Source organism: Capra hircus, chromosome 8, assembly GCF_001704415.2.
Source record: "Capra hircus breed San Clemente chromosome 8, ASM170441v1, whole genome shotgun sequence".
NCBI classification, from domain to species: Eukaryota; Metazoa; Chordata; class Mammalia; order Artiodactyla; family Bovidae; genus Capra; species Capra hircus.
The window spans coordinates 36091709-36108928 of NC_030815.1; the positions used below are offsets into that span (position 1 = coordinate 36091709).

Below are 17220 nucleotides of genomic sequence, written 5' to 3' on the forward strand. Positions count from 1 at the left end.
GTGTCATTCTTTATGTTGTTTGGGATGGAAAAGTTCACTCTTAGTGGCTCTGACTTTTAAAAAGAGAATTTGATGGTTCATAAGGCTGTTATCCTCCTTGTATCAGGGCTCAAATAGTGTCGTTAACATCCATCTGTAACCTCATTTTCAGACTGCTTCCCCTTAAGATGGCAAGATGCAGTCTCCCATCCTCCCACATCTAAGACTAGAGGATGAGTGAGAACTTCCTCTGCTATTGGACCTTTCTGAGTTACATGTTCATTCCAGAACCAATCTTTGTGAACAGCTGGATGGTACAGGCTGACTAAGTTAATCAGAATATACCTGAGTTACTGGGAATGAACTCAGTTCCATTCAACCCTGTGGTTTGAAATGAAGGAGCAGTGTTTTCCTAAAGGGAATTCAAGTTCCTGTAGTCTAGAAGGAGAATGGATACCAGGCAGCAAGTTTAGTTAACCACTATACTTCACACCTGTGTTTTAAAAGTAGCATGGACTAGAATGAGAACTTTTGCTCCAGTGCGTTTGTGTAAAGAATTGCTCTGGAAGAAACATACTCAAACAGGTTGATAGTTAATAAACCTCTTGAAGAAATCAGTTGCATTACTCAAGAAAGCTCAGTGCACTGGAGATGGTAAAACATACATCAGATATTGTTTCTGCAGGGTATTTTGAAGAAGCCTTATGATATATAAATTTACTCATTCTGGAGATGTAAAATAGGTGATAAGCTGCACAGAAGAGAATTAGAAGAAGCATACAACATCATGCCTGTAATTTATAGACTGGTTCTTATAGGGTACTGGAACCTCCAGCTAATACTTAATATAACATTCAGTTCCTCCTACATGAGTTTCTGGTCTACTTCATAGCCTAATTTACATTTTGGCAAATTAAAGTTATTCCCAGTTAAAAGAAATATGGCAGCTACAAAACTCAGAACATTGAGATTTTACTCATTTTTCAACAGTTCTCACAGAGAAATAAATGGACCAAATGCATAAAGGGCCTAATTAATTACACCGGTAAAATTGAAATCTGGTACACTGGACTGCAATTTATAAATGATAATTTAAAATTGTGTTTGAAGATCAATATTTATAATGATTTAAACATAAAAGAATATCTTAATCTTTAAGAAACATTTCCTACATCATATAGAAAAAGATGTGTATGTATGTAACCCCTGGTACACATAGACTTTTTAGTTTAAATTAAATTGAACTTTTTTGTCAAAGAGAATTTTGACATCAGGCTTGCTAGTAATCATGACTTCTTGACAAACTCTTGTAACAAAGATTAAATTATAACAGTAAACATTTCAATGCACGGATTCTGCTCAGTACATAAGTCCTAATGAGCATCATATAGACACATCCAGAAAAAATTAATCGTTTTAACACAAAGCAGATATGTCAAATAATATCGAGTCTTGGGCTGTGAATCTTTAGTGTCTGTAACAGTATATTGTCTTTTTTGGTTTCACTGGTTTCTAAAGCCTGAGAGAGTATGAGTGCGGTTGATTTTGTTACACCTTCTGTCTCCACTGGCAAGTATAGCATCTGGCCTAGAGATGCTATAATCAATACCAGGTGTTAAATAGGATTTTCAAATTGGAAATTACAACATTAGCACCTAATGGGGTGCTAATATGGGGTATACAGTTCGTTTGTTGAACTGTCCAGGCCTAAGCCTAGGAAATAGTTCTGAAATATAATTATACAATGACAGGTAACAATGAATCAAAAGTTATTAAGAGATTAGATACTGAGTTCTCATCACAAGAAGAAAAAAAATTATTTTCTTATATCTATATGAGATGATGGATGTTAACTAAACTTATTGTAGTAATCATATCACCATATATGTAAATCAAACTTTCATTCTATACACCTTAAACCTTATGCAGTGATGTATGTCAGATATTTCTCAATAAGACCAAAAAAATAAAAATCAAAATTAGTATTAAAAATGTTTAAACCCTTCTCTACATTAAGCCACAGGAATTCTCTCACTACACACACGCGCGCGCGTGCACGCGCACACACACACGTATATATTAAATTATGGCATGTTTGACAAATTCAGTCTCAAAGTAACTTTAAAACTTTATTCTCCCAAGATGCATAGTAGATTCCTTCTAAAATGTGTGATATTTTTAATAGAGTTGAAACTAAATTCTGGTACTTTGAGAAGTGGGACATTTGGCTATCTCTGTGAATTTAGAACATAAATGGAATGTGAAAAGGACTTGAAATGGATATATTTTAAAAACTTTCAATCCCTTTTTCCCCATATGTTGACACTTATACACAAAATCTGGGATTGAGCATCTTGTAAATATATTTACAAGGCATTCTTTATTCACAGTTTTTTAAGCACATGGATGTATTATTCATAGGGAAATGGAAAAAAAAATCCAGAATCTCAGTGAACAGATTAAAAAAAAAAAAAACCATCATAGTTAGAGAAAAGTATAGGACTACGGTTTTGTGTACATATTTATCAGTATCTTCATATTATCATATCATTATCAATATCATCATCATATCCTCAATATCAATGTCATCATCATTTTTAAAAAGTACTATTTGAATTTGGTGACAAATACCTAAGATTACTTAACTGTTTCAGAGTACAGTCCATAATGATAGTGAATTCAGGCTTACTGTTTAGAACATTAATTTTCTGCCTGCTGAAGCAAGCCTCCATTTTACAGCAAGAATGCCCTAAAAATGCAGAAAATGCTAAGCTAGAACAAATACTGGAATGATTTATTGCAAAGTTAATGCATGCCATCAGTCTCTTGGGCTGTGAAAGACATCTCATTGGCTGCCTAAGTACTAGATTTATGCAGTTTCTCTTCATGGTTCGCTCATCTATACTGTTTAGGATGAGACATTTTAAAGCAGAATAGCTATCAGTGGTGGCATGCATTATCTCTTCACCTTACGTTTCAGTTACTGAATGGGTCCACATGTGCATTTGTACTATCAAAGACAGAATAATTTAAGAAGTTTACCCATCACAGCAGCACGTTTCTTGCAAAATTAATGCCAGGATCACAATGCCCTACAGTGCCCACATACTGGCATATTTTCATGAGTAAACCCTGGGTGGATTTTTGTAGTGACAAGAAATCTACATTTTTTGCATATGTAGTTTCATGTCTTTCCATTGTTCACTATAGGACTCATTACATTAGAGCAGTTATTCTGTTTCATCACTGTATCAAAATGTAGTCACAAAATGCTTCCGAGTTTACTGTGAGCCTAATGGCTGGTCCACCGCTGCATTAGGAGGTTTAACTGAGACGCAGATGATAGTAACAACACCTGTGACAGCTATTGTTTCCTCTAATAGGTAATAGAGTTTGACGATGGATCTGGATCAGTTCTCAGAATACAGCCCTTACGGACTCCACGGGACGAGGCCATTTATGAATGTGTGGCCTCGAATAACGTGGGAGAAATCAGTGTGTCCACCAGACTCACAGTTTTACGTGGTAAGTATTAAAGTACAAAGCTGCTGCTTTTGTCACTGTTGAAATTCTGAACCCCAAGTATTCTTTCATAGGATCATTGAAAAGACTAGCATTGTCATGTCACTTAATTGGAAAATGTATGGAAGTCAAATACTTGTTAGGGTCAAACTTTAAATAGACAGTGGGTGCTTTCTCTCATAAGACTTAAAAACTGCTAGTCAGGGAGAGGAAAAAAAAAAAAAAGAGAAGTACTGATTTCAAATGTCAGATACCATTTTGATTTTTGGTAAAGAATCTCGAAAGCAAGCAGGTTATGTTACTCTTTTGCCTGTTAACTTCACTCCTGTGTGGATTTTTCATATATTGGTCAGCAACTACTTTTGCAGATTACCAAAACTGACATTGATGCTTATAAAATTAAAGGGATATCTTCTACCTAAAGATGATTGATATTATTGAGAAGAATCATGAATGACAAATATACCTTTCTTATGTCAAAAAACTAGTTTTCTTCCTGATTGTATATTTCTTGAACTAATATCTGTTGGTGCAAAGGGATTGGAAACAGTGTATATACCTTCTGTGTTTCCGGCTATGTGGCTTATGCAGTTTGTCCAAAGCATGGGATGATTTGCCAGCTCTTTAGTTCAGTGTGTCTGCTTTCAAGACTTCCTTTAGAATGGCAGTGGAAAAGAAGAAAGACTAGTGATGAATAATATTCTATTGTATAAAACACATATAATTTGGTCTTCTGAGTAGAGATAAGGACATAGCTTAATTGGGTTTCAGCCATAGTTGATATTTCTAGATGAACTCCACTGTGCCTTTGTTTCTTCCTTTCTCTCTTTTTTTTTAAATTTTTTTAATTTTTTTTTATTTTTTAAATTTTAAAATCTTTAATTCTTACATGCGTTCCCAAACATGAACCCCCCTTCCACCTCCCTCCCCACAACATCTCTCTGGGTCATCCCCATGCACCAGCCCCAAGCATGCTGCACCCTACGTCAGACATGGACTGGCGATTCAATTCTTACATGACAGTATACATGTTAGAATTCCCATTCTCCCAAATCATCCCACCCTCTCCCTCTCCCTCTGAGTCCAAAAGTCCGTTATACACATCTGTGTCTTTTTTCCTGTCTTGCATACAGGGTCGTCATTGCCATCTTCCTAAATTCCATATATATGTATTAGTATACTGTATTGGTGTTTTTCTTTCTGGCTTACTTCACTCTGTATAATTGGCTCCAGTTTCATCCATCTCATCAGAACTGATTCAAATGAATTCTTTTTAACGGCTGAGTAATACTCCATTGTGTATATGTACCACAGCTTTCTTATCCAAGATATACAAGCAACTTATGCAGCTCAATTCCAGAAAAATAAACGACCCAATCAAAAAATGGGCCAAAGAACTAAATAGACATTTCTCCAAAGAAGACATACAGATGGCTAACAAACACATGAAAAGATGCTCAACATCACTCATTATTAGAGAAATGCAAATCAAAACCACAATGAGGTACCACTTCACACCAGTCAGAATGGCTGCGATCCAAAAATCTGCAAGCAATAAATGCTGGAGAGGGTGTGGAGAAAAGGGAACCCTCCTACACTGTTGGTGGGAATGCAAACTAGTACAGCCACTATGGAGAACAGTGTGGAGATTCCTTAAAAAATTGTTTCTTCCTTTCTCATACAAACCTGCATTTGTTCATTTGTTTCCTTTGTATTGCTTTCAAATTCACTTTGCGTGACTCCACAATTTAGGAGAATAGCCTTCAGATGAGAATTAGAGAGACGAGACCATAATTAAATAATCTTAGAGAAACATATATAAATTAAGAACATTTCTCCTCCATTCTGTCTCCCCCAGCTTTGAGAGATATATCTTCTTTGTATGTTTAATAAAACCAAAAACATTTCTTTTAAGATCTACTTAGTACCAGAATTAATCAATCTGGGAAGCCTAGAAAAGAAGATTTATGTGTACATCCTAAAATGTGTTTTAAGTAATAGGAACATCTTACTAAGTCTTAGGGGAAATATTGATCAGGTAGATAAAGATCTTTGAACTTTGTATAACAGGATGCTGCTTAAAAACAAGCAAGTCAGGTGTGAGGTACATTTCTTGTCATTATGATAAGCTGTGTTCAATATAGAATGTTCTCTGTCCCTCTGTAAACACACAGAGCAGATTCATGTCAATGTATGGCAAAACCAATACAGTATTGTAAAGTGAAATATAGAAAAATAAATAAATAAAATAAATGTTTGAAAATAAAATTAAATGCATGGTTAGGCTTATAAACAAGAAAGGTATTTCCAGGTACTGAAAACAAAGAGAGAACCTCCAAATAAAAGGCAGTTTGTAATCTTACAAACCAAGATAATAGCGAAATGGACTATATGATACAGGGCTGGTGATTTAACTCTCCAGAATGACACAGCTCTATATTAAATAGGATGGTGGGAAGAAGAGCTAGATCAGCTTTCTGTGTAAGATAAGAATTCTAGCACTATTTCTGTAGTACAATACTTAGAACTCAGAAGCTAATGAAAAAGCTGGTTAGAAAGAGTGAATCCCATGGAGTGTGGCGCATGTAGCCATGTAAGGATCCACCCAGTTAAAGACGCCTCCACAGTCCAGGACGTACAACCCCAGATAAGGTCATTTATTCACAGACGGGCTCATTGGTATTCATTCTAATAAAACATGAATGTCAGTTTCAACACACGAGAGCCAGGAAGCCCAGTTGTTGAGAGTAGAAGTTATAGTCTGTGAAGTGTAGATAATTGAGCTCTATGAATGGGTTCTAAAAGAAATGAGTTTTGAATATTTGCAAGGGTAAAGAAAAGAGTAAAATCTGTTAGGTAAAATAAGACATTAGGGGAAAAAGAGCAGTTAGGAGAAGCTAGATTTTGGAGTTGAATCTTGAAGACTATGTTTATATGTACTATAATATGTACTGATATGCATATGTGCTCATTCTTGTGTATGTTCACATAAACTTAGATGAAAGGTCCGAAGACTGTTGAGCAATTTGGGAGGAATATTCACATGGGAAGCAAAACCAGATTGATTTCTTGGTCTTTAAAAATTTTAATCTTCTCTTACGTGGTTTATAACTAGTGCTATCATGTAGAAAATGTATTACGAAGATGCAATCAAGTAAAGTTTATTAGAAACTTTTTTGGATGTTTTCACCTTCTGAGTTTCCTGAACAAACCCCTTAAGAGGAAGCAATGACAGTTGTTTGGTTTGACTTAATCTTTATGTGTTTGATGAAAACATTAATAAGAAATCAGAGGAATCAATCACTTGACATAGACCTGCACGTGGATTTATATTGTCCTTCCCTCCAGCTGATTGGGGTCCTCCCATCTCATCTGCTTTTATCCAGCTAGCTCCCCGTGAAGCAAATACATTTGAGATTTTAATTTGATCTTAGCTTTCTATGTGAATATCTGTCATATATAAGTACATTTGTATGAAAATTTATGACTCTAGTAAAGTACTTAAACCTTATTTTTTAAAGATTATTTTTAGCAATTTGGAAACGTTTCATGAGAAAAACTCAAAGATATTTTGGATAATGAAAAAGTAGTCTAAACATAACCTTAAAATAGAATATTTTCATGTATCCTTACAGGATGAAATAAGTGGGCTTGGGAAGTACCTTTGTTTCTTAGAGTTGCCTCTTTGTTTAAAATTTCTAAATAACTATTGGTAATCTTATTAGTAATAGTCTTTAAAAATATTCCAGTTGGTAAACTGCATTTCTAGACTATGAATGTTGTAAACAGTTAACTAGATGAACATGAGGAGCTTTACCCTATAGTTGATGGGCACTATGCCCATTTTAAGTTCACTTTCCCTTGAAAATCACGTTGGCAGATACCCAAGTTCTCTGCTCTGCAGTGGGTGGAAACTGCTTTGCACTTTTTATCCATTGCCCCTTGTCTTATGCCCATTTTGTCCACATGGGTCATTTACTTTTTACCCACTTTGCTGATAGTGCCAAAAATGTGCCAGCTGTCGTGATGGGTTTTGTCTAAGTGGACTGGATGGAGAACACTAATTTATTTCACACAGGCCACTAGAGGACCTGATTAATTGGAGATTTAGTCATCTGACCTGTGCGACTAATGCAGAAGACACTGAAATAATACTCTGACCGCTCATGTGTATCGAAGGGAGTATTTCAGGGAAAACTTGCCCTGTGTAGCTCATTTCAAATTACCCTCATGCTGAAAAACTGTTTTCATAAGGAAGGATAACTTCAAACTCGGGCAGAACATGCCCCCCTGGAATGAGATGTTTGAGCAACTACCATTTATATGAGTAGACTGCAGTTCATAGAAGAAGTACTGAATGTGGTATTTATAGACTCCAGGTCGTTTATTAATTTATTTTGGTTGTCTTGCCTGTGGATACATAGGCAAATACCATCTCCCTAGTTCTATAGCACTTCAGGGGGCTGAGCATAGCTGTCGTACATGTTTCTATCCTATGCAGAACTTTAAGTGGAGGCCTCACATCTCACTGAGAGGTTATTAAGGGCTGAGCCTTGCCTAATGTGGGATTCTACTGAGGACTTTGGATTTGATATTAGACTTCCAGTGAAGGGCAAAGTATAGGACCAGAGAAGGTGTTTTAAGAAGAGGGATTATCATCCAGATGGAATTGGTTCTTTCTGAATCTTTGGTTCACGGGCCACCATTTCTTCCTGACCAAAGATATCAAGGGGAAAGCCTGAAAATTTGAGTAATGATATCCAGAGATGAAAATGTTCTTTCAGATACATCTTATCACCCACTGGTCAGGGAAAATGAGTTATCACCATCCGTAGACTTTTCTTTCCTGTAAGAATCCAGGATCATATGCCTGTTTTAGGCAAGTAGAAAGACATCAAGAATCCTTTTTTTTTCTTACTCACATAGCTCCCCTTCTCTAAGAGAAAGTTCTAGAAAAATTTAGTCAGCTCTCTGTGACTAAATATCATGTTGGTAATTTAGATTTTTTAAAATGTAGTAATCAGAAAATGGACATTTTGTCATCCAAAACTTCATGTACTGTATCATTTTTCTAAATTTAGTGGATTACTTTCTGAGACTTGCCCATTTTGAAATAGTACTGCTCCTCAAACCCCCACTGGCACTACCATAACCAAACAGCACCTGTGTGTGCTCAGTCATGCCCAGCTCTGCGACCCCCTGGTCTGTGGCCTGCCAGGCTTCTCTGCCCATGGGATTTCCCAGGCAAGAATTCTGGAGTGGGTTGCCATTTCCCACTCCAGGGTATCTTCCCAACCCAAGGATCGAACCTGAGTCTCTTGCTTCTCCTGCATTGGCAGGTGGATTCTTTACCCCTGCACTGCCTGGGAAGCCCCACAACAAAACAGGGCATGATATACAAGATTGCTACTACTAGCTTATTCTGAGATCACACACTAAGTAAAATTATTGTCTACAAAAAGTTAGCTGACAAAATATGAGACAATTGAGTTGCTTAGTTTTACAGACATATTTTAGGAATTGACACTTACATTTGAGGATCTACTCCGCATTAGTGCATCATAGTTTATGAATGATCACCATCAAGGCATAAGATAATACCCAAAGTCCCCAAGTTCAGGTCTCAAATAATTTAAGGCCCAACTCCGGCTAGTCCCCGAATTTCTGTGACATCTTGAGCAAACTTATTAACCTTCCTGTACTTGTGCTAATTTATTTATCTTGATGTCATGTGCATGGGGAAGGCATTGAACTGGTGATCTCTCAGATCTCTGCTCTCTGGCTTTCTATGTTTCAGTGACATCCCTTTTTCAGCAAGTCAGTTCTTGCAAGATGACAAAAATATGCTGCCTGAAGGTGACTGTTACTAATATAGTAAAACACACAGCTAGCATTTGGGTGAGACAGAAAAGGCATTTCATTGGGAAATGGAGAGAAATGTTTGCATAATATGTCTGTTTCAAAAAATGTAAGCCATTATAGCAGTTAAAAAAAGAAAAAACAGCTTTACCATCTTTCAGGGAGAAGGCAGTCGACTCTCTCTGCCATTGTTATACTACCCTGTGATCAGAATTAGCATGTTCATTACAGTTTCATTTTATTAATGCCTCTTTTTGAAGATGAACACAGTTGTCCCTGCTGTGAAAATGGTACTTTGCCGTTTATGTTATAAAGTGGTCTCGGCTGGGGATCCAGGCTAGGAACGTTAAAGAACAAAGCACAGCTGCTTGACTGTCACACAAAAAGATTTTTATGAAAGACTGAAGCTAAAGGAAGGATGGCCAACACAGAACAAACGTGCTGACAATTATGGTTCCAAGTGAAGATTATTTGGAAAGGTTTATAAAATAGTCTTGTGCTTGGAATAAGTTGATACAACATTATAAAGCCTTCCTGACTACTGCATTTCCTGGCTGAAAAGAGATGCAGAACCATATAAGTAAACAGAAACGTTTGACTTTCAGGAGTACTTACAAATAATTGTTCTCTACATATCAGCATGTATCAGTGTTGAGGAGGGCAGGAGCCCACATGCGCGGTTCCGTGGAGATTCTAGGACCGAGAGACACTAAACCTGATAATATCCTGGAGAAAGTGCGTGTGTGAGCTGAAGATGAAGACACTCATGTTTCCCTGTGATCAGTCTTTTATGGATCTTCCTGTCGGAGATGCATATTGCTTTATTTTAATCATTATCATTTGTTTTTCCCTGTTGGGGAAAGAGAGAGAATGGGTGCACTTGTAAGTTGTTGCCTTTATGTGAGAGCACGTTTATACTTTTGGCTTCATATTATATCATTTAAGATAATTTAAAAATGAATATTGCGTCATATGAACATTTACTGTTGATTGGTTGGTTGATGGAGATTTGGAAATGTCAAGTTGGAAGGGAGTTTGGTGAACCAAAGAGAATCACTTACGTTTGATGGAATAAATCAATGTCTAGAAAGTTTGAAATGATTTTTTTCTTGGTCAGACAGCTAAGATTTCCTTTTGCTTTTACCCAGTCAGAAATAATCCCTGCTTTATTATGTTGTGACAATGTATTCCAGCCCTTCAGATATCCCCTTTTGAGATATAAGAAGACAATTCACATTGTCCAGGAAGAACTGTGTTCTTCCAGCTTACCAGTCACAGACAAGCAGATATAAATGCAAATAGTGCTAAACATTCTCTGGATGTGTGAAGTGGGGAAACTCCACTTTGATGATGTATTATGGGGAGGAGGTCTCTGAGTTGGGGCTTGAAACCTATGTAGGATTTTATCAGGCAGAGCTAGTATGAGAGGCTTTTAGGGATAAAGTTTCATGAGCATGCTTGCATACATAAGAAATTGCTAAATATTTGATGGTGGTTGTGGGTGGTATATTAGGGTTCTCCAGAGAAACAGAACCAATGTTAAGTGTGTGCATATTTGTACTTATTTTGTTTATATATGTAAAGAGATTTATTATATTGCATTGGCTCATACTATTAAGGAGGCTGGAGAAGGAAATGCTAACCCACTTAAGTATTCTTGCCTGAAGAATCCCACAGAGGAGCCTGGCTGGGTACAGTCCAGAGGGTCTCACAGAGTCGGATACAACTGAGCGACTAAACAACATTACAGAGGTTGACAACTCCTGAGGTCTGCAGGTTGAGTCAGCAAGCTGGAGGTCCAGGAAAGCTGATGTTATAGTTTGAATGCCAACAGGCTTGCCACCCAGGGAGAGCTGATGTTTCCCACTTGAGACTGAAGGCAGGAATATGCCAGGATCCCAGTTTGAAGGTTGTTAGGTAGGAGGAATTCTCTAATGTGGGAGAGGGCCATTCTTCTTGTTCTGTTCAGACATTCAACTGATTGGATGAGGTCCACTCACACTAGGGAAGCCAATCTGCTTTACTGGGTCTTTTGATTTAAATGTTCATCTTATTGCAAAACACTCATATGGCAACACCCAAAATAAGGTTTAACAAAATGTCTGGGCACCTTGTAGCCCAGTCAAGTTGATACATGAAATTAACCATCACAGGTCAGTATAAACAATAGTAGCTCAAAGTAGTGTAGCAGTAGAAGAAAATGAGACTGGGACATAATTCATTGGCCAAAGAGATTAAGCTACAAAAGTGAGAAATCATGTGACTAAGTTAATAAAAGGTCATATCTACATGGGTTGAAATTTACAGAGGTTTACTAGAATACTTAAAGTAGCATACCAAACATTTCATGTTCCTTTATACACAATTGATGTTTAAATCAGTACTTTAATCTGAATATTTGGTTGTCTTTCACTGATAAAATTTGAACAATTTTTAAAAATTCAATTTTCTGGTTTTCAAAATTAGTTTTATTTTAAGCTACTAATTAAGATGTAGTTTTCAGAGTTGTGTATGCATAATTTATTGGGATTTAGGGCATAGATATACCAAATGCCTCATCTAGGATTTAATTATCAAAATCCTAATTATGTATCTCCTCAGAACAGCAAGTAGCTTATTTTATCTTATTAAAAAAAACAACTTGTGAATTAATGCCACATTAAACACAAATATGATGACATACATTCAAGTGTTCTTAATATATTTTATTAAAGATAGTAAGAAAATTTAAAGACTGTCTTATCTGTGATTTTTCTAAATGACCTTGTGTTTTAATTTATATCTCAAAATCTTCCACACTTTTATTTTTGTAACTTTAACATTTATTCTTGATTTTTAATGTTTATAGTTGTATTAAATACACATATATTGTTTTTACACAGTGGATTATTTTAAACTAATAGATTTTGACCACATTATTGCATATTAAGTTTTTTTTCCTCACATGCCTGATGATATGTGTGTATTCAGGTAATAAAATTTGATCTCAGTTTGGGTTTTTCTAGAAGAGATCCTACATTTTTCACCATGTAACACCAAAAGAGTTTAAAAGAGTGAAATTGCATCATGAATGAGACTAGCAAATCAGTAATATAGTTTTCAGATATTTTCTATACTTCTAAGTTTATATTAATACTTCTTTTTGTATATTTGTTTAATTCCATGGGCAACCACAGATGGATCATTTATCAGACAACTAGAATATTAAATATGGTAGAAAAGTATTAGCTCATAAAAACTTGATAGCTTTTAGTATATGATTATTATTTATCAATAGTTATACCTTGTATAGTTAAACTAAAGACTCTGCTTGGGAAATATATATATACACACACACACACACATACACACACACACTTACATATATATATTGTACATGGTATATAATGTGCTGTGTGTCTGACCTATTTGCTTTGTAGCACTTTGCACTATATGAAATTATATTCTTTATTTCTTGAAACTTTCCTTTCATGTGCCCCTCTTCCCTTTGCATTGTGGCTCCATTATATTTTTCTCTGGCCTAGAAATGTTCCTAGTATTTACTGGGCATTCAACAAATATTTGTGGAATGAATGTATACTATAAAGAAGGATATGTAAATATGGTTATATAAATACATGCAATATAGTAAGAGACCATTTGGGCAGGAATTAATCTCACTTGACATATAATGGACAAAAGTGATCATCATTTCGTCAGTCATTATAAGATGGCGAGTGTAACTGAGAACCAGAAAACCAAGACAAATGGAGTAAACACTACAAAGAGAAGGTGTGAAATAGAGGGACCCGCAATGGGAAGAGAGTGCTCTTCCCAGGCTAGAGACGTGGGTTCGTATCAGTAGTCCACTGTTTCTGACTGTATGGGTTTAGATGCATTACTTATGGCTAAACTTGAAGCTCCTCATCTGTAGAGTGGAAGATGATCCTAACTACTTTTAAGGGTTATTTTTAGAAATTAATCACATGAGTAGAACATGTGGCACAGTGACTCAGATACAAAAAAACGGTCCCTTCTCTGTTATCCCTCTGAAGCTGAACTCTTTGCTTTGGCCTTCTTACCACTGCTGAATCCTCAGCATCTAGAACAGTCCCTGGCTATGACGATGGCAGAGAGGATAGGGTCAATAATTCTGGAAATGAGGTTTTTGGTACCTTATAAAACATTGCTTAACCCGAAGTCCTGAATAGCAGCTTTCCACATGGAAATAAGCCACTATAAGACTCTGAAAAATATCTATGCATCACCAAGTTATTTGGAACAATTGAAGTGTATTGGTACAGTGCTCTCTAATATGCAACACCTAAGAATTTGAACTTTTTTTTCCCCCTCATATATTTGTGCTTAATTTTGTGTTAACACACATCCTCATAGTCTTGACAATTCTTGAATGTTGGGATCCAGCAGTCAATTGCTTGGACTACCTACGTCAAACTTCTGTTCCGTTACATCTGGATTACGGCAGGTCACAGAATAGACTAAAATTATTAATTTCTTAAACATCTATGAAAAGGAAGCATCATTAGTTATTCATTTTAGAAGCAAGAAAATCATACATCGTTTCAGCATTTAAAGAGGTAATAGAAAATAATTTTTTCCCTTCTAATGTTTTTTGCTAATACCTTTTTTGTAAGAAGTGATCAAAGGTGTGGTTACAGGTTCAGGTTCTACCAACAGACTTCTGAGTTCAGACCCTGACTCCACTATTTGCCCTGTAGTTTTGCTCCCATTTCTCTTAAACTTCAGCTTCTTTGTTTGTCAAGTAGAGATAATAAGACCTAGTGCCTAAACTTGAGAAGGTAATTCTAGGAGATGATCCACATAAAGCTTTTAGCAAAGTGCCAGGTATTCAGTTAACGTAAGTATTTGTGGAGGATATGATTCGTCTCACCAATGATTTCTACTAGTAATGCTACAGATATCAATAATTAAATTAAAGAGCTGCTGCTGCTAAGTCGCTTCAGTCGTGTCCGACTCTGTGCGACCCCATAGACGGCAGCCCATCAGGCTCCCCCGTCCTGAGATTCTCCACGCAAGAACACTGCTGGAGTGGGTTGCCGTTTCCTTCTCCAACACATGAAAGTGAAAAGTGAAAGTGAAGTCACTCAGTCATGTCTGACTCTTAGCGACCTCATGGACTGCAGCCCACCAGGCTCCTCCGTCCATGGGATTTTCCAGGCAAGAGTACTGGAGTGGGGTGCCATTGCCTGCACTACCCTATTAGTAAAGTAGAATTTTCTGGCACGGGCAAAACCATCTCTGTAAGGCTAGAAAAACACACACTTTGTAGTCACTGAGTTGTGCTGCTTTGGTCCAGATGCACGCGCCACCAGTTCCCTGTTGTGGTTCCACAAAATATTGGGCTGGCCAAAAGGTTCATTTGGGTTTTCCTGTAAGATCTTACAAAATATTTAGTGTTTAAAATTTGAATGTTATCCTGACATAAGTGATTGGGGAGTGTACTTAAGAGAACATGGCAGGAAACTTTTCTTTTATCCTAAACAGAGTTTTCTCTCCATCCTTAGACTAGAAGTGTCATATGGACAGGACTTTGTTCTGCTCAAGGTGGAGCACCCAGCATAATGTCTGACATGTACGTTTTCAGTAAATATTTGTTGATTGAGTGAGCAAAATGACAAGTTTGACAAAGGTGTTTCTGAATATTTTTTCTTTCAGAGCTACTTCATTTAAGGTTTTATTTTTTTTAAATCAGAAACAACAGTACATATTGCTTCCACATTTAGGATAAGCACACAGTTGCTGAGAAGCCATTTGTATTAATTCATGAATTTCTTCATTTGATAATATGTTCTCTGTATGCCAGAGATTGTGCCAAATGTTGGGAATATAAAGGTGGAAGAGACATTATCACCACCTGCCTTCAAGAAAGCTACAGTCTCTGCTTGACTAGAAAGTGTAATTTTGGTTAAAATGACAAGGCAGTTATATACTGTAGTTGGAGATAATGAAGTCTATTTTTAGAGGTGTGCTCCCAGTAATTCAGCTTATATCTTTCTAAGTTAGTACTTGCATAAGAGCTAATGTCTCCTTGAGTATTCCATCACTATGACAGTAAAGTCTTGAAACGTAAAATGTGTTTGACATATGAAGCCTTAACTGACAGAAAAATTAAACTTGCCTTTTTTTCCTGATGAGTAAAATTGTTCTGAGGAAAAATTTTATTTGTGGAAAGATTTCAGATATACTTTGCTTGGGTTTTGAGAAAATTGGTACAATAAAAATACTTAAATAATTAGCTTGAGAGTAATATTCCCATTTGTTTCTCTCCCAACCAATAGTAAGAGGAGTTTTTATTACTGCGCCATTTTATATGACTGCTTTTTGCTCTGTGTTGAGATGACAAAGAATACCTAAAAAGGAAATAATTTTAACATGTGATGATAAAATACCTTAAAACATCATCTTCCTCAGAAAACTTCCTTCAACAAAGTTGATTTTCATAATAAAATATTTATGTATTGAAAATGGAAGTTTAGGTGTTTTTACCCGTGAGGAAAATCCATTAGCATATACTTCAAAGTAGGAACATTCTTAGACATGGTAAAGGCCTAACAGCTTGGATTAGAGCCCTGTACCTTTTAGAACCTTCTGTCTACACTTGAGTTTTATGAATGTCATTATATCTTATGGTGGTAGGTATGAATTTCCAGGTATTGCAAAGCCTGTTATAAACTGACACCAAATACCACAGCTGACTTACTGGGGATCCCATTAATCTTTGTTGAAGATGTATGAATAAAGTTAACACTTTTCCACTCACCAGCACATAGAGTTCTCTCATCTCAGCTTATCTAATAGAGTAATCATCGCCAAGAAGGAAGAGTTCACCCATACTTAAATTATTCTTTACAGTAATTCACCATAAACTGGCTATAAAGAGCCAGGGAGGACATTAAATGTTGCCCAGTAAGACTAGGGTTTGGCTAGTCTTGACTTAATTTCCTATCAACATGTTTGCTATATGACTATGCTAGCTTAAAAACAAATAAGAAAAATGTTGATATAACATGTTTTAAACAAGCCCGGCCAACTGCATGCAAACAGTGTTTATTAAGCCTAGAGGTCCTCTTTCTTGGGTCTTCCAGGGATGACTTTTTGGTCAAAGGCCCTCGCCAAACCATCACTGTGTTCTGGTGCCAGAAAACCTCTATGGGAATGGTGGAGGGGAAGGCATCTGATGTGGACTTGAGGTAGGAACATAGGTTCACCCTAGAGCCAAAGATGCTTCACTGCCAAGTGCCTCACTTCCATAGTGCCTACCAAAGCCCTGGGAGGGCCTAGAAGGATGAGCAGATGATTGTGTGTTTTTTCCTGAATTTACAGAAGTAGTATTTTTGTGTTTGTTTTTGTAAAGTAAACCTCCAAAATATCCTAAGTTTGAGATGTTACGGAACCTAGATCTACCACTAAGATAAAACTAAGATAGAGAGTCATATTTGATATATAATTGATGGAGAATTTTAATTGAGGATGTGAGTCTAACAGATGGGGGACAAATGACTTTTCCAACTCACCCTCCATTGATCAACAGGCTTTAAAAAACTTTGCCCAGTGTTTGTAATTCTGAGGCCCTAATTTTATGGAGAATATCTTTGTTTTGTTTTAGTGTACTCATAGACTGAGCACAGTCTTCTATCTCCTTAAGAATGGTTGTACACGTCACAGACGATTCTCCGCCCTATCTCTGTTAGGTGTGCTTAATCTGGTAATGGTTTTATTCCTCCCTTCTGAAAGACCAGTTTTTTTCTTGTTTCTCTTTCTATCTGAGCAAACAACACCAATACCATATCTGAAGCAAAATAGTCTTTTCTGCAAGTCACTGACTGATTCATCATTTTT

The 17220-nt window shown here is 36.5% G+C and overlaps 1 protein-coding gene across 34 annotated transcripts in view; it reads left to right on the forward strand.

The window, feature by feature from the left end:
• PTPRD (protein tyrosine phosphatase, receptor type D) overlaps nt 1-17220 on the forward strand; it is a 573002-nt gene that overhangs the window by 231586 nt on the left and 324196 nt on the right. For all 34 annotated transcript variants that reach the window (XM_018051970.1, XM_018051972.1, XM_018051971.1 and 31 more), the window contains exon 4: nt 3363-3504. In XM_018051970.1, the coding sequence (XP_017907459.1) occupies nt 3363-3504 (142 nt within the window). The remainder of the gene's footprint in view (nt 1-3362; nt 3505-17220) is intronic.